Source organism: Lissotriton helveticus, chromosome 9 (assembly GCF_964261635.1).
Source record: "Lissotriton helveticus chromosome 9, aLisHel1.1, whole genome shotgun sequence".
In the NCBI taxonomy this organism is placed as follows: Eukaryota; Metazoa; Chordata; class Amphibia; order Caudata; family Salamandridae; genus Lissotriton; species Lissotriton helveticus.
In genome coordinates this window covers 271,940,282-271,963,566 of record NC_136070.1, presented here as the reverse complement: position 1 = coordinate 271,963,566, position 23,285 = coordinate 271,940,282, and the positions used below count along the sequence as shown (strand labels likewise).

At 48.3% G+C, this 23,285-nt stretch overlaps 1 protein-coding gene across 3 annotated transcripts in view; it reads left to right on the top strand.

Moving 5' to 3' along the window:
• Positions 1-23,285, top strand: part of VIPAS39 (VPS33B interacting protein, apical-basolateral polarity regulator, spe-39 homolog) — a 303,099-nt gene that overhangs the window by 1,404 nt on the left and 278,410 nt on the right. The window contains exons 1-2 of one of the 3 annotated variants that reach the window (XM_078659968.1): positions 10,389-10,526; positions 21,819-21,911. In XM_078659968.1, the coding sequence (XP_078516094.1) occupies positions 21,819-21,911 (93 nt within the window). In that variant the 5' untranslated portion in view covers positions 10,389-10,526. Of the gene's footprint in view, positions 1-10,388; positions 10,527-20,327; positions 20,431-21,818; positions 21,912-23,285 lie in introns of those variants that run through there. The other 2 variants (XM_078659969.1, XM_078659967.1) reach the window with 2 other exon arrangements.

The following is a 23,285-nucleotide window of genomic DNA, read 5'->3' as shown; positions in this document are numbered from 1 at the left end:
CATGGTTTAGTTATGAGCATGTAGGTAGACAGGATTCAAACTAACAAAACGGTCTAGAATGTTCTTTGGAGAACACTTAGTTTAACGGTCCAAAGGCAATTGGTCAACGTTTTCGACTCCTGGTGTAATTAGTACTCGGAGGTCATCTCCATGTCGGCAAACATTAGGTGGGGAAGATGGTTTAATACCACCTCAGGGCTTAGAGAGTGCTGGCGTCCGGTGTGGGGGCGGTGGCCATGGGGGTGCGGAGGATGGTGAAGGTTTGGCGGCAGTGTCGGCAGGAGAACTGGCCGTGAGTGGTGTCCGGTGCAGACTGCTGGTAGTTGTTGTTCCTTCTGCGGTTGAGTGTAAGGAGGGCAGCTGAGTCATAGCAGTCGGTGACCAGGGTCCCTGGCGCTGGTCACGATCGGGTCGCGGACGAGCGTAGACAGGCTTGCCTTTGACGTGCCCGCTGAACGGCCGCCATTTTGTAGGGAAGGGGGAGGGAAGCGCAGCTTTGAGGCGGGATATGGCGGGGTGGGTCAGCAGCAGCATGAAAAAGGGCGACGAAAACGGGCACGAAGGACAAGGGCACAGGTAAAGAAACAGGAAAAAATACAAAATACAGAAAATAGAGAAATACCACAAAATAGCAGAAACAGAGGCACAATCCAAAAAGACAGACGGAGAGCGAACTCAAACCCTACCTACACAGGGCTGCGGCACAACAGCGTAGCTGCTGGTGGAGAGAGCAGATCTCTGACCAGGAGGTCAGAGTTCTTGCTCAGACACCCGAGCAGCAGCCAACATTTAATAGGGAAGGGAGGAGGGAAGCGCAGCTGAGAGCGGGGTACAGCAGGGGTGAAGGGCTACGGGGGCAGCAGCGGCGGGAAAAAGGGCGGCGAAAATGGGCATGGAGGACAAGGGCACAGGTAAGAAACAGGCAAAAAGACAGAATACAGAAAATAGAAAAATTCCACAAAATAGCAGAAGCAGAGGCCTCTTAGCAATCAACCTACTTACCGACATGCCAAATCTTGATATAGCAATCGCCATGGCAAAATATATGAAGGCGGTAAAAAGGACTCTGTTGGAACCAAATATGGTTGGATAGAAATTGGCATGAAGTAATAGTAGGTCACGCTCTAGAATATTGTGTCTAGGGTGGAACGCTATCCCTAAGTTAAAGTTTCACTGTATTGCTGATTACAATATTGGGTGTAGTGCTGTATGAAAATTTGTCTCTTTTTAAAGTATCTGTGGAATTTTTTATACATGTTTTAAACTATTTATTGTAATATGTATTTTGTTTGGAGACCAATGGTCTAATAAACATACTTTTACTACTACTACTACAGAAGCAGAGGCACAATGCAAAAAGACAGACAGAGAGCGAACTCGAACCCTATCTACATAGGGCAGCAGCAGCGGCACAACAGCGTAGCTGCTGGGGGGGAGAGCAGGTCTCTGACCAGGAGTTCAGAGACCTGTACCAAAATAGAAAGATCCTTGCCTCAGCTGGATTTGTTGCTTCTTAATTTATTCTTGTGATTAATCTCCGGAGATTCTCTATACTTATACCACCGAAGTGCTAAATGCATAGATATATAAATAATACATAATTGAACCATGACAATAATTGCCAATATATCGCATAGTTCCAAGAAAAGAAAAGGTTACCCCTTTGTATACCAGAAATATGTCTAGCTTAAGTATGCCAAGAATACATTATTGAATTCTTTCATTACATTATTATACATGTAGATCTCCTCTGGAATTATGCAGCAAATAGGACCAATGTATATGGCAGAGTTGGCTGTGTTACTTAGCCAATGAAGTTCAAGTTCAAGAATTTGTATAGCGCGCTACTCACCCAGAGGGTCTCAAGGCGCTTGAGGGAGGGTGGGTGCATTACTTATCGAAAAGCCAGGTTTTTAGTTGCTTTCTGAAGGAGGGGTGGTTCTGTGTAAGGCGGAGGTGAGTGGGGAGAGAGTTTCATGTTTTGGCCGCTAAGTAGGAGAAGGATCTTCCTCCCATGGTGGATCTGTGGATGCGCGGAATTGCGGCGAGGGCTTGATTGGATGATCGTAGTTGGCGGGTGGGTGTGTAGAAGGACAGTCGTGTGTTGAGGCATTCGGGTCCTAGGTCGTAGAGGGCTTTGTGTGCGTAGGTGAGGAGACGGAACGTTATTCTCTTGTTGACGGGGAGCCAGTGGAGGTCTTTCAGGTGACCGCAAATGTGAGCTTGACGGGGGATGTCCAGTATGAGTCTGGCTGAGGCGTTTTGGATGCGTTGGAGTTTTTTCTGTAGTTTGTCTGTGGTTCCGGCGTAAAGGGTGTTTCCGTAGTCCAGTCGGCTTGTGACCAGTGCGTGGGTGACTGTCTTTCTTGTTTCGGTGGGGATCCAACAGAAGATTTTTTTGAGCATGCGTAGGATGTTGAAGCATGAAGATGAGACGGCGTTGACTTGTCTGGTCATCGAGAGGGAGGAGTCTAGGATGAAGCCCAGGTTACGTGTGTGATCTGTAGGTATGGGTGCTGTACCCAGGGCCGGTGGCCACCATGAGTCGTCCCAGGCAGAGGGGGATGATCCTAGGATGAGGACTTCCGTTTTGTCTGAATTTAGTTTTAAACGGCTGTTCTTCATCCATTCGGCTACTTCTTTCATTCTTTCGTGTAGATTGGTTTTGGCGGTGTTTGGGTCTTTGGTGAGGGAGAGGATCAGCTGGGTGTCGTCTGCGTAGGAGATGATGTTGAGGTTGTGTTGTCGCGCGATGGATGCGAGGGGACTCATGTAAACGTTGAAGAGGGTGGGACTGAGTGATGATCCTTGTGGTACGCCGCAGATGACTTCGGTGGCCTCTGACCTGAATGGGGGGAGGCGGACTCTCTGGGTTCTTCCGGCGAGGAACGAGATGATCCAGTCCAAAGCTTTTCCTTGTATTCCGACGTTGCTGAGGCGTTGTATGAGGGTGCTATGACAGACTGTGTCAAAGGCGGCGGAGAGGTCAAGTAGGATGAGGGCAACTGTTTCTCCGTTGTCCAGTAGCGTTCGGATGTCGTCTGTAGCAGCGATGAGGGCGGTTTTGGTGCTGTGTTTGGCTCGGAAGCCGGACTGGGAGGGGTCGAGGGAGTTGTTGGATTCAAGGAAGGCGGCGAGCTGACTATTGGCGGCTTTCTCAATGACTTTGGCAGGGAATGGGAGGAGTGAGATGGGGCGGTAGTTCTTAAGTTCAGAGGGGTCTGCTGTGGGTTTCTTCAGAAGGGCGCTGAGTTCGGCATGTTTCCAGCTTTCCGGGAAGGTGGCGGAATTGAAGGAACAGTTGATGACATCGCGGAGATGGGGTGCGATGATGGAGTCTGCTTTGTTGAAGATGTGGTGGGGAGATGGGTCGGTTGGTGAGCCTGAGTGAATGGAGTTCAACAGGCGGATGGTGTCTTTAGTAGTGATTGGGTTCCAGGCGTAAATGTTGTGAGAGTGCTGTTTTGGTTCGGAGGTGGGTGGAAAGGTCTGTTCTTCGGCCTGGTTTTCAAAGCTGTTATGTATGTCGGCGATTTTGTTGTGGAAGAAAGAGGATAAAGAGTCGCAGAGGTCTTGGGAGGGAGTGATGTCGTTGGTGCTGGCAGTGGGGTTGGTAAATTCTTTGACGATGTTGAATAGTTCCTTGCTGTTGTGGGCGTTGTTGTCGAGTTGATCCTTGAATGCTGATTTCTTGGTTGATTGTATCAATTGGTGGTGTTTGCGGGTGGCGTCCTTGAAGGTGGTCAGGTTGTCAGTGGTTGGGTTTTTTCTCCAGGTTTTCTCGAGGGTACGACATAACTTCTTGGATTTCTTAAGGTCATCGTTGGACCAGGGGGCCTTTTTGTTACCTTGTTTGATCTGGTGGTTTTTCAGGGGTGCTAATTCGTTAGCGCTGTGGGTGATCCATTGTGTAAGTTTGGTGGCAGCTTGGTTTGGGTCCGATGATATGGTAGGAGGGTTTTGGTTAAGTGATGTAAAGAGTTGGACGGTGGTTATTTTGTTCCAGTTTCTTCGAGGAATAGGATGTGGGGGGTTGTGGGTCGTGGTCTTTTTGTAGCTGAAGTGAACGCAGCTGTGATCCGTCCAGTGGAGAGCTGTGGTGTGATTGAAGGAGATGTGTTTGCTGGAGGTGAAGATAGGGTCCAGCGTGTGTCCGGCTAAGTGGGTGGGGGTGTCAACAAGTTGTTTGAGTCCGAGATTGGCCAGGTTGTCCAGAAGAGTGGTGGTGTTGCTGTCGTTTTTCTTTTCCAGGTGGAAGTTGAGGTCTCCGAGTAGAATGTAGTTCTCGGATGTGAGGGCATGTGGGCTGATGAAGTCTGTGATGTCTTCGTTGAATTGTGTGCGGGTTCCTGGTGGTCTGTAGATGAGGGTGCCTCTAAGTGTGGTCCTGGGGTCGGTGTGGATCTGGAAGTGAAGGTGTTCGGCGGTCGCGAGGTTATCGTCGGAGCTGGTCGTGATTCGGATGGTGTTCTTATGGACGATTGCGATGCCTCCTCCTGTTTGGTTGGTGCGGTCTTTTCGGATGATCTTGTAAGCGTCCGGATGGCTATGGCGATGTCTGGAGCTGATGAGGCGTTCATCCAGGTTTCTGTAGGAAGGCGACGTCCGGCGATGTAGTGTCTAGTAGGACCCAGAGTTCAGTGGCGTGTCTGTGGACCGAGCGGGTGTTCAGCAGGATGCACTTCAGGTGGTTAGAGTCGGAGCTGTGTTTGGAGGAAGTGGATTCGGTGTCGGTCCTGATGCAGGTGAATTTGCAGGAGTGGCAGGCGAATGGTCCGTGGGTGTGTCCGGGGACTGCTTCGCAGCATTGTGGTGAGCGTCCGGGGTTAAGGGCAAAGAGGGTAGCGGCGTCATACGTTATGCGGGCGGGGTGGGTTTTGCGAGGACCAGGGGGTATGGCGCTGGGCGCGGTCCAGGCGCGGACGGGCGTAGACGGGCTTACCTTTGGCGCACCTTCGGCGCGACCGTTGCGCGTGAACGCTGCGCGCTGAGGCATCTGTCATATGCGGATACTGGAGGGGGAGGGGCGAGGATGGGTCAGCTGGGAGACGGGAGCGGGGTGGAGATCCGGGCAGGGAGGCACAGCAACAACAACAACAAAAAACAAAATGGAAGCAAGACAAAAGCGAAACAGGATTGGGGCACAACCAGGAATAACGCGAGGCAAATGGCAGTGGCACCGGTGCAATCAGGCAGCAATCAATTTGACAGGCAGCGCAGCACTATTTAAAATATAATTATAGCGTACTTTGGCAATCAGAGCGCTAGGATTTAAAAATGCTCAACAAATTGACAAACTATCAGGCAGTCTAGCGCTACAGGGTACTTGCGATATTCGAACAGGCAATGGCAGATGTGGGAGAGAGGCGAGGTAGCAGACAGCAGTCCAGGTGACAGGGAGAGCGGGGAGCAGCGTGAGGAGCGACCGCTTCTGTAGGTAACAGGACGGTCACAGCGCTACAGCGGGGGGAGCGGGGCTTACGGTATCAGTGGGAGGATGGGTCAGCTGGGAGGCGGGAGCGGGGTGGAGATCCGGGCAGGGAGGCACAGCAACAACAACAACAAAAACAAAATGGAAGCAAGACAAAAGCGAAACAGGATTGGGGCACAACCAGGAATAACGCAAGGCAAATGGCAGTGGCACCGGTGCAATCAGGCAGCAATCAATTTGACAGGCAGCGCAGCACTATTTAAAATATAATGATAGCGTACTTTGGCAATCGGAGCGCTACGATTTTAAAATGCTCAACAAATTGACAAACTATCAGGCAGTCTAGCGCTACAGGGTACTTGCGATATTCGAACAGGCAATGGCAGATGTGGGAGAGAGGCGAGGTAGCAGACAGCAGTCCAGGTGGCAGGCAGAGCGGGGAGCAGCGTGAGGAGCGACCGCTTCTGTAGGTAACAGGACGGACACAGCGCTACAGCAGGGGGAGCGGGGCTTACGGTATCAGTGGGAGGATGGGTCAGCTGGGAGGCGGGAGCGGGGTGGAGATCCGGGCAGGGAGGCACAGCAACAACAACAACAACAACAAAATGGAAGCAAGACAAAAGCGAAACAGGATTGGGGCACAACCAGGAATAACGCAAGGCAAATGGCAGTGGCACCGGTGCAATCAGGCAGCAATCAATTTGACAGGCAGCGCAGCACTATTTAAAATATAATTATAGCGTACTTTGGCAATCAGAGCGCTACGATTTAAAAATGCTCAACAAATTGAGAAACTATCAGGCAGTCTAGCGCTACAGGGTACTTGCGATATTCGAACAGGCAATGGCAGATGTGGGGGAGAGGCGAGGTAGCAGACAGCAGTCCAGGTGGCAGGCAGAGTGGGGAGCAGCGTGAGGAGCGACCGCTTCTGTAGGTAACAGGACGGTCACAGCGCTACAGCGGGGGGAGCGGGGCTTACGGTATCAGTGGGAGGATGGGTCAGCTGGGAGGCGGGAGCGGGGTGGAGATCCGGGCAGGGAGGCACAGCAACAACAACAACAAAAACAAAATGGAAGCAAGACAAAAGCGAAACAGGATTGGGGCACAACCAGGAATAACGCGAGGCAAATGGCAGTGGCACCGGTGCAATCAGGCAGCAATCAATTTGACAGGCAGCGCAGCACTATTTAAAATATAATTATAGCGTACTTTGGCAATCACAGCGCTACGATTTAAAAATGCTCAACAAATTGACAAACTATCAGGCAGTCTAGCGCTACAGGGTACTTGCGATATTCGAACAGGCAATGGCAGATGTGGGAGAGAGGCGAGGTAGCAGACAGCAGTCCAGGTGGCAGGCAGAGCGGGGAGCAGCGTGAGGAGCGACCGCTTCTGTAGGTAACAGGACGGTCGAATGAAGATATATTATGTACATTATTTTGTGACCATATTTAACAACCACTGATACAAAATGACACCAATGTTAAAACATATTTATTTATTGGGAAAGAAAACTGCACATTCACCATAACCAATTAAAAATATTATTAACCAGAACTTGGACTAGGAAGTTAACATGTTTTGGTTTTCACTGTTTACCTTATGTACGCTATGCACTATATCATGGCCTAGCTTGTGATTTGAAACCGACAAGACCCACACCCCCTGAGATGACAGAACAAGTCTCCATAGCTATGGGAGTCTTGAACACCCCTCAGAGACTGCTTGAGGAGCGGAAATAATATAAGGCTAGTGTAAAACTTCATTCTTCTTGTCAAGTACTCGGTGTTGTGAAGCCCGAATGTTAATGTGCTTTATATGAAAAGATGTAGGAGCAGAAAACTGCAAAAATCACGGTGAATAGAGGTGTCCGCCAAGGATGCGTCTTGGCACCGACCCTCTTCTCTTTATTTGTTAATGGGGTGGTTTCTTTTTTAACTGATATTGATGCTGATGCCCCTAGCTTGGCCGGTGTGAAAGTTCCAGCCATGCTTTTTGCTGATGACACGCTACTAGTCTCCAAAACGCCCATGGGGCTCCAAAAATTGCTGGATCGGTTTTGTGTTTTTTGTAATTTAAGGTGCTTGGTTATCAACACCTCTAAAACCAAGCTCCTCTATTTTAATCCCAGTAGGAAAGCCAATCGCCCGCTCACACTTAATGAAGAGCAATTAGAGCGGGTTAAAATGTTTGACTACCTTGGGATCAGGATATCCGACCAACTCAAATGGAACCCTCACATTGAAAAAATGGCCTTAAACCACAAACGGGTTGTGGGTGTCATAGGCAGGGAGCATAGATCTTCAGTATCAAGACCCATAGCTCCCGCTTTGGAGATTTATTCTGCAAAAGCAGTAGGTAGTGCACTGTACGGAGCAGAGCTCTGGGGCTTCAATAACGTTGATTCCCTCGTAATGGCCGAGAATAAATTTTATAAGGAGCTTTTGTCTGTCCCTAAGAGTACCCCAAGCAAACCCATTCAATACGATCTTGGACGCAGCTCTATTAAAGATCTTATAACTCTGCGTCCGCTTCTTTATTGGGCCCGCCTGTGGTGTACACCAGAGCTAAAGAGCTACGCAGACGGCCTTAAAGAAGTCATGAATTTGCAGGGGTCTCACAAAATTGCTTGGCTTTTCAAAGTGAAGGAGCTCTTAATGGCCATTGGCCTGTGGGCTATATGGGAATCCGGTGCTTTAATATCTAAACTGGAGGTTAAGCGGGCATACTGGTTGTGGGTTGATGCCCAAGAATCTAGAGCGGATAACCTAGGTAGGCTCACAGACGAGTTTCGTCTGCACAAGACAGTACCCTTGCTTGAACTCTATATGGACTTCATTAGAAAACCCAAAGATAGGGCCTTATATATCCAGTTTAGAATGGGAACTCTATCAGTCCGTGAACGCACCTCTAAATGGAAACCCCCCATCAGACACCCGCCACCTGCCCACACTGCAGCACTGAAATGGAAACCATCGCACGTCTTTTTTGTCTCCAGTGCCTATAACAGGCCTAGATCCAAATGGCTAAAACCAGTCTGTCGACTACTTGAGACTAGAGGCTATGCCCCAGCGTTAAGAATCTTACAATCCGATCCCAATACAGTACTGGCCTGTGGGGTAGCAAAATTCCTTAGCTGGGCGTGGGCGATTAGATTCAAAGCTATATGATGAATTTTTCTCTGACAATCCCGTTATATATTTTTTAACTATTCCAAAGCTGTAAATTGTTTAATGCTGTTTTATCTTGCCTTTTAATTATTTATTAAGTGTTTTAATTAATAACATGAATTGTATTTTTATTGTTCTGTGCTTTTAAGATATTTCAATATCGAATAAAGCTTTGATGATGAAAAGATGTTATTGAGCATCAAAATAGATTACAAAAAAATATTGTTAACCAGAATTGACAATTTGGTCTTGCATGTGAATGCTAGAACCCAATTGAATTTATACTGCCCCTCTCTGTTTCTCAGAGCAATATTGATTATGTAAACTAACATCAAATGATTCTTTTAGGAGCACAAATCCTACATATACACACTTGTAACAAAAGGTGTACTTCGTTTATGCAGCTCATCCCAATTGTGTTTTAAAAGCTCTCTTCAGCTTTGGGTTTGCCTTTTTGTTCAAATGACAGTGCATTTCCATTCAGAAACATCACTAGGGATCATAATAGTGCAGCTCATATTTATTATTAACATGCCACTTTAGTGGGTGTTTTAGGATTCAAGACATCCGGCATGAACCCCTTGACCTTAAGGATGTCTCTTCAGGCCAGTTCCACGACCGTGGGTACATATTGGAGGAGCACTTCACTGGTCATTTGTGGCTCATGCTCGTAAATTGTGCACGTGTCACAAGAGTGTACTGATTATCCTTTTTTATGACGAGTATGTCATTTGGGCACCCAACAGGTTAGAAAGAGACATAACATGTTTGGGATTTTTCTGAAGTTTGAGTGGTCTTTTGAAAGAACGACTGCTTTGAGAACAGCGTCCTTGATGTAAACACAAATTTGTGTGAACAAAGAAATTCAACCTTTTCTAGATAAAGAAGGAATAATTCTTTCCACTGTGTTTGAACTGTAGTTTAGAGTGTTGCACTTTGCTCCTTTTTATGCAGCAGTTGTAATATCCTGTAATCTGTTTGAGCTAGAATTTGTTTTTGTTAAAATCTGCAAATTATTCAGCCAATGATTTGTTTTCAGGCAAGTGGAGAACATTCATATTCACACAGAAAAAGCAGCAACACCATATTTTCCAATGGCCTTGCTTGTACTCTTGCATTTATTATTGAGAAATACAACTATCAGCTCACAAATACGAAGAGAACAGAGTAGACTAGCCACATGTGACATCAGGCAACAGATCTGTAGTTATATCGAACCAAGACCCACATGACCATTTTTAACTTGTCTGCACTATGACTTGCTAATGCTACACAAATCATAATCCGCCTTATGTTGGGCATGGTGGCTAATTCAATAATTGTATTGCTTATGCATTCAGGAACTAGTTGTAATGCTAAGGCCTTGAGAGCCTTGAGATTCAGAGCAATTTCAAAATAAACCTAAAGGGTTAGATTTAATATATTCATGTGTGACATTGAGTTGAACCACAGCTGTCATACCCGTTTGCTAGTGAAGTTTGTATTGTTGCTGTCTGAGTTATACCTGCTATGCCTGCCTCTTTCTGTGCTTTAGAACTGTGTTTCAAAGAAATTTGATGCCCACCAGGCAATGCCTTATAGCGTATCTGATTTCTGCAGCCCAAAATGGAAGCAACAGGCCAGTAAATCCCCCTGATTGAGCGTTCTGCTTTTTCTGTAAAAAAAAAAAAAAAAAAAAAAAAAAAATGGTCCTCCTTCGTGCCAACCAACGGTTAGGCCTGTATAATGTTTCATAATATTTACAGAAAATGAATGGGACTCGTATGTAATTTTTTTTTTTTTTTTAGGCATTCGCTGTGTAACTCCGTGATCGAATTTTCCAGATCCTTTTTTTACTGGTTGCACAACTACACAGCGTTTTCATCTTCCTCATATTCCTTTCTGGTTAAAAAGGAGCTAAACCAACAATTTCTCCTATATCTTAAGCAAGTATCTTTGTCTATATCTTTCTGATACAGACGGTGGCAACCGGGTGGGTTTCATGCAACACTGAGAGATGTGCATATAAGTTATACAAAGCTACGTATTCCGAATATTTTATTTAAAGCGATGTATGACATGATTTTCTTCATCAGTGTGCCCTGGTGGCTGTCCCAGATCTGTTATTTAAGCATTGTGCAGTGGGAAGGCTTCAGTTCCTCATAGGTTGAGTATGGAAGTATTTAAAACTTTTGTTTTGGAATTTGTCCTCTAAATAATATTTAATTATTTGTGGGACGGTGACTTCCCCGGGCCAATGGCGATTATGTACTACGTATATTTCTATAATATACTATAACATAAACCACTAAACTGATCATTACAACTTGGCCTCCATGTTGGCATGGAGTAAAAATATATGGCTGCCTATCTACAGCTTTCATAATGACTACTTCTGATCAACAAGGAGGCAAACACTTTAAACACACCATTGACAATAATTAATGTGTTGAGTAGGAGCTGGAGAATTGGGGGACACAACTCTACTGGGTCACATCAGAGATTGTCTTGTTCTTGATATTATGAGACAAGTGAGGCTGGACACGACTGGTGGTGACTCCATGTTGACGGGTGGTTAGGGACTAGTGAAGGGGCAGACTGGATGTCTGGCCATCCTCAACCTACAGTTTCTGGCCTACATATTAGCATTAGAACTATTACCCAAACTGCCTTTCTAGCTTGTAGAAGTGGGGTGCTTACCTAATTAAGCGAACAACCACTTACTCACATATTAGTGGATACTGATAAATAAAAGTTTCTAGACAGATTCCCTCCCTGGATAGGGTCTGAGATTTACTCCTCTGAATGGTAGCAAAACATTCATATGAAGGGTGTGAATGGGTAGAGGAATTACTCCAAAATTGGTAGGAATTGAGTGGAATGGGTTTCTTCACAGGGAAAGATATATTTACCCTATGGTGAAGCAAATAATACACTAGGGTGCATATTTACACATGCACAAATGTACTATTGCTATATTTATGCATGCCAAAATTTCTATGGACTTTAGTGTGGATTTCACAAAGAACTACTACCAGTTATCTGTGAATGTTGAAGCTTCCAAGGAGTACTTCCTGGAATAAAAAAAAAGGACAGAAATGTACTCCAAATGTAGGTGTAGGCTTAAAGGAGTAGTTGTGTTTATTTGTTTTAAACAATATGAAGGCGTTAAAAAAACTCTGTACCTACATTGAAGTTTCATTTTGGTGCTGTGGACACGTCAGTTGTAAGGTATGTTCTTGTGGTCGAGTGTGGGTCGGAAGGATACTTCTGTAAGTGTTAGACCTGTCTGGTTTTTTTGCGTAGTCCCTCCAATTTATTATTTATTTTGTCCCCTTTCTGCCCCTCATACCCTTAATAATTTTTGTGTCCACTAGCTTTTTCTAGGTGTTGGTCAAGGGGATAGGTGTTCTTTCCCCCCCTCATAGTTTTTCACCTCAGGCCCAGAGGCCTGTTCTGACAGGAAAAGTTGGAACCACAAAATGGTGGCTTTCAACTGCCCTAACTGCCAAACCCAGAACATGCCCATAGACTAGTATGGGGCATTCCAGAACCTTCTGGTCCCTTCTGGACCACTGAGGGCCAGCCTATATAAGGCGGAATGCTGGGCAACCATTTTGTCTTCCTAAGAGAGTCAGCTGGAGGACAGGCTGTAGCTTAAGGTGGGGGTAGGCTAGTCAGAGGTTTGACCCTATTGATTCACCACCCGTCCTCCCTTGGGTTATTTGACCTATCCCTGCTGCTTTGAATGGCTGAAGACCCTGGGCGCCTGATTAGCCCCTAACTTAAGGATAGTGGGGTGTGAACAGGAAAAGGAGACTGTGGCGCTGTGGAGCGCAGTCCTCTGCCCAGTGGAAGGAACTCTGAAGGAATAACCCTCATCCCTTGATACCAGCCTCCATTCAGTGTTGAGAGGTAAAAGGACTTTGTAGGGCTAGGAAGTGGGAGCTGAAGTAAGAAGATCCTGGCCGGACGTGCAGTCAGCTGATCCCCTGATTTCCTTGGGAACTGACGAGGGGTGAGCAGTGCCGGTTTCCTTGAGGCAGCGCCACCTTGGCTGTGAGCGGGACCCCTGGGGCACTGTTCGCGCTCCGTGTCAGTGCCCCCCTGGGATCCACTGAGCCTGAGAAGCCTTGCGAGGCTTCCCTTCGTGAGCGGGACCCCGGGGGCGCCTACCGCGCTTCAGACGCGTTTCCTGTCAAGCTCCGGTTGTCAAGGGAAAGTGAAGGCGCCTTCGCGCATGCCCAAAGCGTCGCAGCCATCCCCTCAGGAGGGGCCTAGGACCGAGCAGGCCCGTGTAGACAGCATCCTTCCTGGGAGCAGGCGCTGTGTGAGGCAGCATCAACGCGAGCGCTACCGCGCATGTCCCCGAGAGTAGTGCCCCCGCCGAGCAACACAGAGGAGCGCCGGCTGCCTCAGCAGCCAGAGTGAGTGTCCCGCCTTCTCCCCCGCTCGCGCGCCACACGGAGGAGCTGGCCGGGCAGGGAGGGGGAAGCTGAGGGGCCCGGTGGCGGCCTGGGGGGCATGGTGAAATCGGCCTACATTCCGCTCGAGTGCTAAGCAGAGGAGCTGGCCCGAGTGGGGAGGGAGAGCAGGGGAGTTCTGTAAAGCGGAAGAAAGCCCTTGTCACTCTTTGATACCTTGGCCATATCGGCTGTTTTCCCCCATTACTTCTGGCGCAGGACGATTCCAGCATCAACAGTTACAAGTAAGGAGGTAAACACGTGGGGGAGTGACTTCCATAAGATTAACTGGTGTCATAGTTTGAGACTCTGGCCCCCGCGTCCATGAGGAATCCCTGACAGAGTTTTATTGAAAGCTGAATTAAGTGGTTATAACCAATTCTTCTTTAACAGGCTAAGAAGGGGAATTGTAGAGTCATCCATGTAAAAGAAATTGCTTACCTGATCTAACATAAGTGCTGATATTGTCTCTTTTAAAGTAATGCTGTAATGAGAGATGCTATAGAGTAAAGCAGAGTACAGTAAATGCATAAGTGAGCTATTGAAGTATAAGAGTTACCTGCCAGATTTGGTTAAGAGGACTGACTAAATGTAATGTATTGTAAATGCTGGTTGTTGATGTTTTAGAACTTAAAAGTGTCGTTAATGCTTCCATGATAAACTGAAGTGCCTAAATTGTAAATTTTGAAACCCAAGAGCAGAGTATCTTATTTTTATAAACCAGTAGCTATTTTTCCAACAAAGTGGTGTAGTGTCCTTTTTCAGTGTTATTGCGTGGATTTACTGCTGGGTGGTCTGCAACCTTCACACTTGTGCCTCTAGAATTGCATGTCTTACCCTAGGCCAGGCTACCCTAGGTGACCTGACATCCCAGGTTCCAACAGATTGGTGTCCAGTGGTGGGATCCTGACTTGGTTGCAGCTACTCAATAGTAATTCAACGCAATACACTGGCCTACACCAGGAGTTTTCTCCTTGCGGCCCTCCTAATTTGAATTTTGCTTTTCCAAATTTGTTCCTGGTGGGGGGGTGGAGGTAGCTTCAGGTTGCCCTTGCCACTCTATTCTTTTTGTGTGCTTAACCTTGTGTTGCCTTTTTGCAAAATGGAATTTGCACTGGAAAAACTGGACACTTATTCATTGGTCCAGCTAAAAGATTTCTGTCAACAATTGGGAGTGTTCTTTAAGCGTGGTGCCAAGAAGGGGGAACTCCAGACCAGTTTGAGGGCTTGGGTGGAAGCGCGCAATGAGGAGGGAACGGTGGAAGAGGAGGAATCGGACAGAGGTACTGTCATTGATAGGACTGCGGGATGTCCCCCGGGGGTGGGTGAGATGTCAATCAGCCCCAAGGCAACCTCACGGGAGGGCAGCAGTGTGTCATTGAGAGGGTTGTCAGAAACCGAGTTAGCTGACAGGAGAGAGGATAGACTGTTAAGGTGGGAAATAGCAAAAATGGAGTTGGAAGAAAAGAGGGAGGGGAGGAGGTTAGAACAGGAGAAGGAAGAGCGGAGAATGGCTCATGAATTCAAACTAAAAGAGTTAGAACTCCAGGCCCTACAACCGGGACCCTTTCCAACTCCAAATGGTGGCAGCGAAACCAGAGAACCAACCAGGGAGTCCAGACCCTACCTGCCTAAGGATATAATTGCCAGCTATAGTCAGGGGGATGACATAGCCAAGTGGCTGGCAGCCTATGAGGTCTCCTTAAGAGCCCATGGGATCCAGGAGAAGCACTGGGGGGGTGGGTTGTATAAGTACATGCCTCCTACTGGTTGGGACACATTGCTGGCCTTGGAATCAGAGGAGCAGACCAACTACCCCACCATGAAGCTAGCATTGGTCAGGAAGTTTGGGCTTACCCCGGAAAGGTATCGCCAGAAGTTCAGGGGGAGCCACAAGTTAAGCACCCAGAACTGGGTGGACTTCCTTGACTACGCACGTAAGGCATTAGAGGGCTGGGTCAAGGGCAGCGAGGTGAAGGACTATGAGGGGTTGTATGATCTATTTTTGAAAGAGCACCTCCTCGAGAAATATTTTCCCGAGCTGCGCCAACACCTGGTGGACAGCAAGCTGACCAATCCCCGGAAGCTTGCAGAGGAGGCGGACATCTGGGCAAGTACCCGGGTGTCCTCAAAGGGGACTGGAGGGGATTCCCAAAAGGCCGGACAGGGCGCCCCTCAGAAGAAGGAGGGGGGAGACAAAAAGAGGGAGTTCTCTAAAGGTCCCCAAAACAGTTTCCAAGGGAAGGGAACAGGTTTCACCCCTAAGGCAATCCCGCCCAGAAACCCTAATCCTGGCCAAAGCCAGCAGCCAAGGGTTCTCCACTGTTTTGAGTGTGGTGGTGTTGGACATTATAAGGGAGATGTCAGATGCCCAAAGAGACCACCCCCTCCCACCGGAGGAAAGTCACCGGGAGTAGCTAGTGTAGCGCTCGGGGAGGAGTTGCCCTTAGATAAGGGGGGTGAGTGGGCGGGTGTCACCTTAGTGTCCCTGGGAGAGCGGGAGATGGTTCCAAAGATCCAGGTGCCCCCAAATACTACAAAGTATGGGCAATGGGTCACCATCAATGGCCAGAGAGGGGAGGCTCTGAGAGATACAGGAGCCAGTATGACTATGGTGAGAAGTCAACTGGTGTCTCCAGAGCAGGTGGTTCCTAATGTACTCCACCCCGCCGCGATGGCTGACGGCAGAATGGGCCACTATCCCGTGGCTGAGGTTCCCTTTGAGTGGGAAGGGGTTGCAGGTTCACTTCGAGTTGCCGTAAGCCCTGCCGTGCCAGTTGATTGTCTGCTGGGGAATGACATGGAGCACAACACTTGGAGAGAGGTGGAATACCGGACGCACTCTGCGATGCTGGGTACACCTGACTGGGCCTGTGTGAGCACAAGGTCTGCGACTGCCCGGAGAGGGAGTTCGCCTGGGTTGGAGCCTGGAACAATGGCCCAACCCGCTGCCAAAAAGGGACAGACCCGAAGACAGGAAGAGCCTGCTTTGGCTTCCACACCCCATGTGACAGATCGGCCACCTGCAGTGGTGGACCAAGAGTCTGTGGAGGGGGAAGTAGACTCTCTGGAGGATTTACCCATCCCTGCTGAGTGGCACGTGGAGGGAGGACCTACCAGAGAGGAATTCTGTAAGGGGCAGAGGGAGTGCCCTACCCTTGAGGGACTGAGGCGTCAGGCTGAAGCCCAGGCAGCAGGTGATGCTACGGGACACCACCATATTTACTGGGAGGATGGACTCCTCTACAGTGAACCCAAGGTACCCCTACCTGGCTCATCAAGGGCCTTGGTGGTCCCGCAGCAATACCGAGCCTTTCTGCTGGAATTGGCTCATGCAATACCCGTGGCAGGACACTTAGGCCAGGACAAGACCTTTGCTCGGCTTGTCCTCCACTTTTACTGGCCTCAGATGAAAGTGGCGTCCAATACTTACTGTCGGACATGTGTATCCTGCCAGGCCAGTGGGAAAAGGGGGGTGAAGCTGAAAGCTCCCCTGGAACCACTTCCAGTCGTTAGCACCCCCTTTGAAAGGGTGAGCATCGACATTGTAGGGCCATTGGATCCACCAACAACAGCTGGTCACAGGTTTATCCTGGTTCTGGTGGATCATGCCACACGTTATCCAGAGGCCATTCCTCTGAGGACTGTCACTGCACCTGTGGTGGCTAGGGCCCTGATGGGAATCTTTACCCGAGTAGGATTCCCTAAGGAAGTTGTGTCCGACAGGGGGACCAACTTTCTGTCGGCTTACATGCGGGCGATGTGGAAGGAGTGTGGAGTGACTTACCGGTTCACCACTCCTTATCACCCCCAGTCGAATGGACTGGTAGAGAGGTTCAATAAGACCCTGAAGGGCATGATAAGAAGTCTGCCTGAGAGCCTACGGAGGAAATGGGACGTCCTCCTGCCTTGCTTGCTGTTCTCTTACAGAGAGGTGCCGCAGAAGGGAGTGGGCTTCAGCCCTTTTGAACTGTTGTACGGGCACCCTGTGCGTGGACCTCTCAGCCTGGTGAAGGATGGATGGGAAACGTCTCCCAGAAAGCCTCCTCAAGATGTGGTGAGCTACATGCTGGCCTTCCGGAGCCAGATGGCAAAGTTGTGGAAGCAAGCTTCTGACAACTTGGAGGCCAGCCAGGCAGTAATGAAGGAATGGTACGATCACAATGCTCACCCGGTGGAATTGGAACCTGTCCAGAAAGTGTGGGTGATGGAACCTGGAGAGCTTAGTGCCCTCCAAGATCGCTGGGCAGGCCCATTTGAGGTGTTGGAAAAGAAGGGTAAGGCCACTTACTTGGTGGATCTTAAGACCCCACGACAGCCCCTACGGGTGCTGCATGCCAATCGCCTCAAACCCCACCATGAGAGGCCAGAGGTCATCCTGATGATGGTGACTGATGGTGCCGAGGAAGCAGAAAGCGAGCCTCTCCCTGATCTCTTCTCGTCTCAAGAGAAGGATGGGTCGGTGGAGGGAGTGATTCTCTCCCCATCCCTAACTCCTGAGCAACGAGAGGATTGCCGCCAGGTATTGGAGCAGTACTCTTCGTTGTTCTCCCTTGTCCCGGGAAAAACCCACCTGTGTACCCATGATGTGGACACATGGGACAGCCCCCCAGTGAAGTCAAAGACCTACAGGCTGTCAGACAAGGTGAAGGCTAGCATCCATGGAGAGGTTGCCAAGATGCTAGAGCTGGGAGTTATCGAACCTTCCAACAGTCCTTGGTCCAGTCCGGTGGTGCTAGTGCCAAAAGCCGCCCCACCAGGCACCACACCAGAACTGAGGTTCTGTGTGGATTACCGAGGACTGAACTCAGTTACAAAGACTGATGCTCATCCGATCCCTAGGGCGGATGAGTTAATTGACCGGCTAGGAGCTGCCCAATACCTAAGTACCTTTGACCTCACTTCAGGGTACTGGCAGATCTCCTTGACAGATGGAGCAAAGGAAAGGTCAGCCTTCTCCACGCCCGAGGGACACTTCCAATTTTGTGTGATGCCCTTTGGGCTCAAAAATGCCCCTGCCACATTTCAGCGGCTGGTGAATCAGGTCCTCTCTGGAATGGAGAGTTTCTCTGCTGCCTACCTGGATGACATTGCTGTCTTCAGTAGCAGTTGGGAGGACCATTTGCAACATTTGCAAGCAGTTCTCCAGGCCCTGAAAGAAGCTGGATTGACCATCAAAGCCAGCAAATGTCAGATTGGGCAAGGGTCGGTTGTGTACCTTGGACACTTGGTGGGTAGGGGGTCAGTGCAGCCCCTGCAGGCAAAGATTGAGGCAATCATGGCCTGGGAACCCCCCAAGACACAGACTGAGGTCCGAGCTTTCCTGGGCCTCACAGGCTACTACCGTCGCTTTGTGAAGGGGTATGGCACTATAGTAGCGCCCCTCACGGAGCTCACCTCCAAGAAACAACCTCGACGGGTAGTTTGGACGAAGGCTTGTCAGCAAGCCTTTGAAAAGTTGAAGCAGGCAATGTGTGTAGCACCGGTCCTGAGGGCCCCAGACTTCTCCAAGGAGTTCATTGTCCAGACAGATGCATCAGAACATGGCATTGGGGCAGTGTTATCGCAACTAAATGAAGAGGGCCTGGATCAGCCTGTGGTCTTCTTATCCAGAAGACTACTTCCCCGGGAACAGAAGTGGAGTGCAATTGAGAGGGAAGCTTTTGCGGTGGTTTGGGCTCTGAAGAAGCTGCGGCCATACCAGTTTGGCTCGCACTTCCTGGTTCAGACTGACCACCGACCCCTTCGTTGGCTGATGCAAATGAAGGGGGAAAATCCCAAGCTGTTGAGGTGGTCCATCTCCCTACAGGGAATGGACTTCCGGGTGGAACATCGGCCTGGAGTGGACCACGCCAATGCAGACGGTCTCTCCAGGTATTTCCGCCTTAGTGATGAGGACTCCCAAGGGGTTGGGTAGTTCTCCCCACTTTCAGCTGGGGGGGACGCGTGTTAGACCTGTCTGGTTTTTTTGCGTAGTCCCTCCAATTTATTATTTATTTTGTCCCCTTTCTGCCCCTCATACCCTTAATAATTTTTGTGTCCACTAGCTTTTTCTAGGTGTTGGTCAAGGGGATAGGTGTTCTTTCCCCCCCTCATAGTTTTTCACCTCAGGCCCAGAGGCCTGTTCTGACAGGAAAAGTTGGAACCACAAAATGGTGGCTTCCAACTGCCCTAACTGCCAAACCCAGAACATGCCCATAGACTAGTATGGGGCATTCCAGAACCTTCTGGTCCCTTCTGGACCACTGAGGGCCAGCCTATATAAGGCGGAATGCTGGGCAACCATTTTGTCTTCCTAAGAGAGTCAGCTGGAGGACAGGCTGTAGCTTAAGGTGGGGGTAGGCTAGTCAGAGGTTTGACCCTATTGATTCACCACCCGTCCTCCCTTGGGTTATTTGACCTATCCCTGCTGCTTTGAATGGCTGAAGACCCTGGGCGCCTGATTAGCCCCTAACTTAAGGATAGTGGGGTGTGAACAGGAAAAGGAGACTGTGGCGCTGTGGAGCGCAGTCCTCTGCCCAGTGGAAGGAACTCTGAAGGAATAACCCTCATCCCTTGAAACCAGCCTCCATTCAGTGTTGAGAGGTAAAAGGACTTTGTAGGGCTAGGAAGTGGGAGCTGAAGTAAGAAGATCCTGGCCGGACGTGCAGTCAGCTGATCCCCTGATTTCCTTGGGAACTGACGAGGGGTGAGCAGTGCCGGTTTCCTTGAGGCAGCGCCACCTTGGCTGTGAGCGGGACCCCTGGGGCACTGTTCGCGCTCCGTGTCAGCGCCCCCCCGGGATCCACTGAGCCTGAGAAGCCTTGCGAGGCTTCCCTTCGTGAGCGGGACCCCGGGGGCGCCTACCGCGCTTCAGACGCGTTTCCTGTCAAGCTCCGGTTGTCAAGGGAAAGTGAAGGCGCCTTCGCGCATGCCCAAAGCGTCGCAGCCATCCCCTCAGGAGGGGCCTAGGACCGAGCAGGCCCGTGTAGACAGCGTCCTTCCTGGGAGCAGGCGCTGTGTGAGGCAGCATCAACGCGAGCGCTACCGCGCATGTCCGCGAGAGTAGTGCCCCCGCCGAGCAACACAGAGGAGCGCCGGCTGCCTCAGCAGCCAGAGTGAGTGTCCCGCCTTCTCCCCCTGCTCGCGCGCCACACGGAGGAGCTGGCCGGGCAGGGAGGGGGAAGCTGAGGGGCCCGGTGGCGGCCTGGGGGGCATGGTGAAATCGGCCTACCTTCCGCTCGAGTGCTAAGCAGAGGAGCTGGTCCGAGTGGGGAGGGAGAGCAGGGGAGTTCTGTAAAGCGGAAGAAAGCCCTTGTCACTCTTTGATACCTTGGCCATATCGGCTGTTTTCCCCCATTACTTCTGGCGCAGGACGATTCCAGCATCAACAGTTACAAGTAAGGAGGTAAACACGTGGGGGAGTGACTTCCATAAGATTAACTGGTGTCATAGTTTGAGACTCTGGCCCCCGCGTCCATGAGGAATCCCTGACAGAGTTTTATTGAAAGCTGAATTAAGTGGTTATAACCAATTCTTCTTTAACAGGCTAAGAAGGGGAATTGTAGAGTCATCCATGTAAAAGAAATTGCTTACCTGATCTAACATAAGTGCTGATATTGTCTCTTTTAAAGTAATGCTGTAATGAGAGATGCTATAGAGTAAAGCAGAGTACAGTAAATGCATAAGTGAGCTATTGAAGTATAAGAGTTACCTGCCAGATTTGGTTAAGAGGACTGACTAAATGTAATGTATTGTAAATGCTGGTTGTTGATGTTTTAGAACTTAAAAGTGTAGTTAATGCTTCCATGATAAACTGAAGTGCCTAAATTGTAAATTTTGAAACCCAAGAGCAGAGTATCTTATTTTTATAAACCAGTACCTATTTTTCCAACAAAGTGGTGTAGTGTCCTTTTTCAGTGTTATTGCGTGGATTTACTGCTGGGTGGTCTGCAACCTTCACACTTGTGCCTCTAGAATTGCATGTCTTACCCTAGGCAGGCTACCCTAGGTGACCTGACATCCCAGGTTCCAACAGTAAGCTTTTATGCTTTCCAGCATTCTTTTAATCTCTGTCATATATCATGTTTGTTTACCAGATGCCCTCTATTGTGATTGTTAAAGGTCCTCGTCATATTTTGATAGCTTATTCATGTACCATCAAACTAAGAACTCCTTGATTCCGCTGTCACCTGATTATATAATCCTATATCTCTCCATTCTTGCTGCATCCCCAACATATGAAATATAACTTGCTCTTTTTCTCTTAAATGCCATGTTATTTACCCACTTCTTTCCTTGCTTTCACATCTCTTTTCACTATGGAGAATGAACTCAGTGTTTCAAGCTCCTTAGTGGCTATTTCTTTTATGATATATATATATATATATATCTGGTACCCTGTATTCACGGTTTCTCAAATGTAAAGAGCACTGACAACCTTTGGGCTAAGAGTAGGGCTGTATGAAAAACATAAATAATTAAAATAAAATAAATCTTGGCATTAAACTTGCAGAATACAAGCTGATTGGTTTGTCAGATGCATGACAGAATATATGCTTCCTTGAGGTTGTAAATGTAGCAGTTGATCTATTTATGAGGACTCATGTTTGATCATTGTAGACATGAAGTCCACTCTGTATCGACTTTAGGTCCACACAACACAGTCTTAGTCTGCAGGACTTGGTACCTTCTTCCCATGTGTAATTTCGGTTGAAGTAATTTGTGCAATTTTGCTTACATCATTGTCCTTAGCTGCCAGGGAATGTAAATGTCTTATTTCTTTCTTCTCTTTAGATGAATCGTCTCAAGAGTGAGGAGGAAGAGGAATATTGGAACAATACCAAGTGCAAAGCCTACACCTTTGAGGATGATGATCAGCTTTCACAGGTTTGATCCTAGGGCGTCTGTCGTTATTATAGATGGGCAATGAGCATGGTGACTTATTTGGTATAGGTTTATCCTGGAAAAAGGCTGGTACCAGGCAAGCCTATCCTATGAGTAAATGAATCCATAGAGAGGAGTGTGTGAATATTGAGGTGCCGGTTTCTATCTTGTGTTGGTTAGGTGTGTCCCTTTAGTAAATGCATCCTATGATTATTGTGATTCCAATGGAGATTGAATTCCATAATTACCTAGGTCAACAGAGAAGCAGCATCCTAGTAATATTAATCAGCCAGTGTAGTTTGTATTATGTAGGCAAACAAATCCTCTGAGAATCTGTATCCTGAAAATATTTACGTACTAATGGATATATGCTTTGTTCCTTGGAGATTTTGCAGCCGGGCTACAATGTATCATGAGCATCTATCTTTGAGTAGCTGGACTACAGAGAGACGGAGTCCCAAAGAATGTGGATCTTTGCATATTTTGCATTTGGAGGTTGCATCTGTGATATTGGTCAGATTGTATCTTGGGGTGGGTAAATGCATTGTGACATTACATGTAGCCACATGCCAAAGGAGGCTTTATTCTGGCCACATCAAATACAATCAAAACTTGAATCATCAGTAGACTTTAAAGTTCAAATATTGAGCTCTAAGGAACCTTCTATCATAATGATGTCAAGGTTATTGTGTGAAAGGCTCTAATTGAAAAGATATATATGCCAACTAGAGTAGGCTTTTTGGGGTCTTGTGACTTGGGGGTTACTGGATACCACTGAGTTTCATTGCCTGTTATATGGGCGTATAGCCTATGGATGTATTCTGGTGCTATAGAACTTCCTTGGCTGCTCAATCCCAGGGATAATAAGAGCCAGCTTTCACTCCTTCCTGGGCATATTGAAATTCTAGGGTTGTTCTACAGTGGGAATATTGAGGTAGCTAGGTCTTCTGTATTCTGGGACTATTGATTTAATAATGATTGTCTATTCGGGGGATATCCAGGTGACCATGGTCACTCTTGTTATTACTGGCAAACTAAAATATCAATGGAGGCTATATCTTGCATCTCGGGAATATTGAGGCATTGGTGGTGGCTGTAACTTGGTGATATTTAGGTACCAATGCAGACCAATGTACCGGAAGATTGAGTACTGGGGAGATTATATTGATGTAGACGGAGGGGGCTGTATCCAAAGGGCATGGAGGTGCCCGCTGTTTCTATATTCTGATAATATTGAAGCACAAATGTTTCAAACATTGATACATAAGGTAGGCTATATCATTTGACTATTGAAGAATCAGGAGATGCTTTATCTTGTTGAGGGGAGATTGTTCATGGGGTGGGGATTCGCCTGTAGCAAGGAGGCTTTTTCTGGGG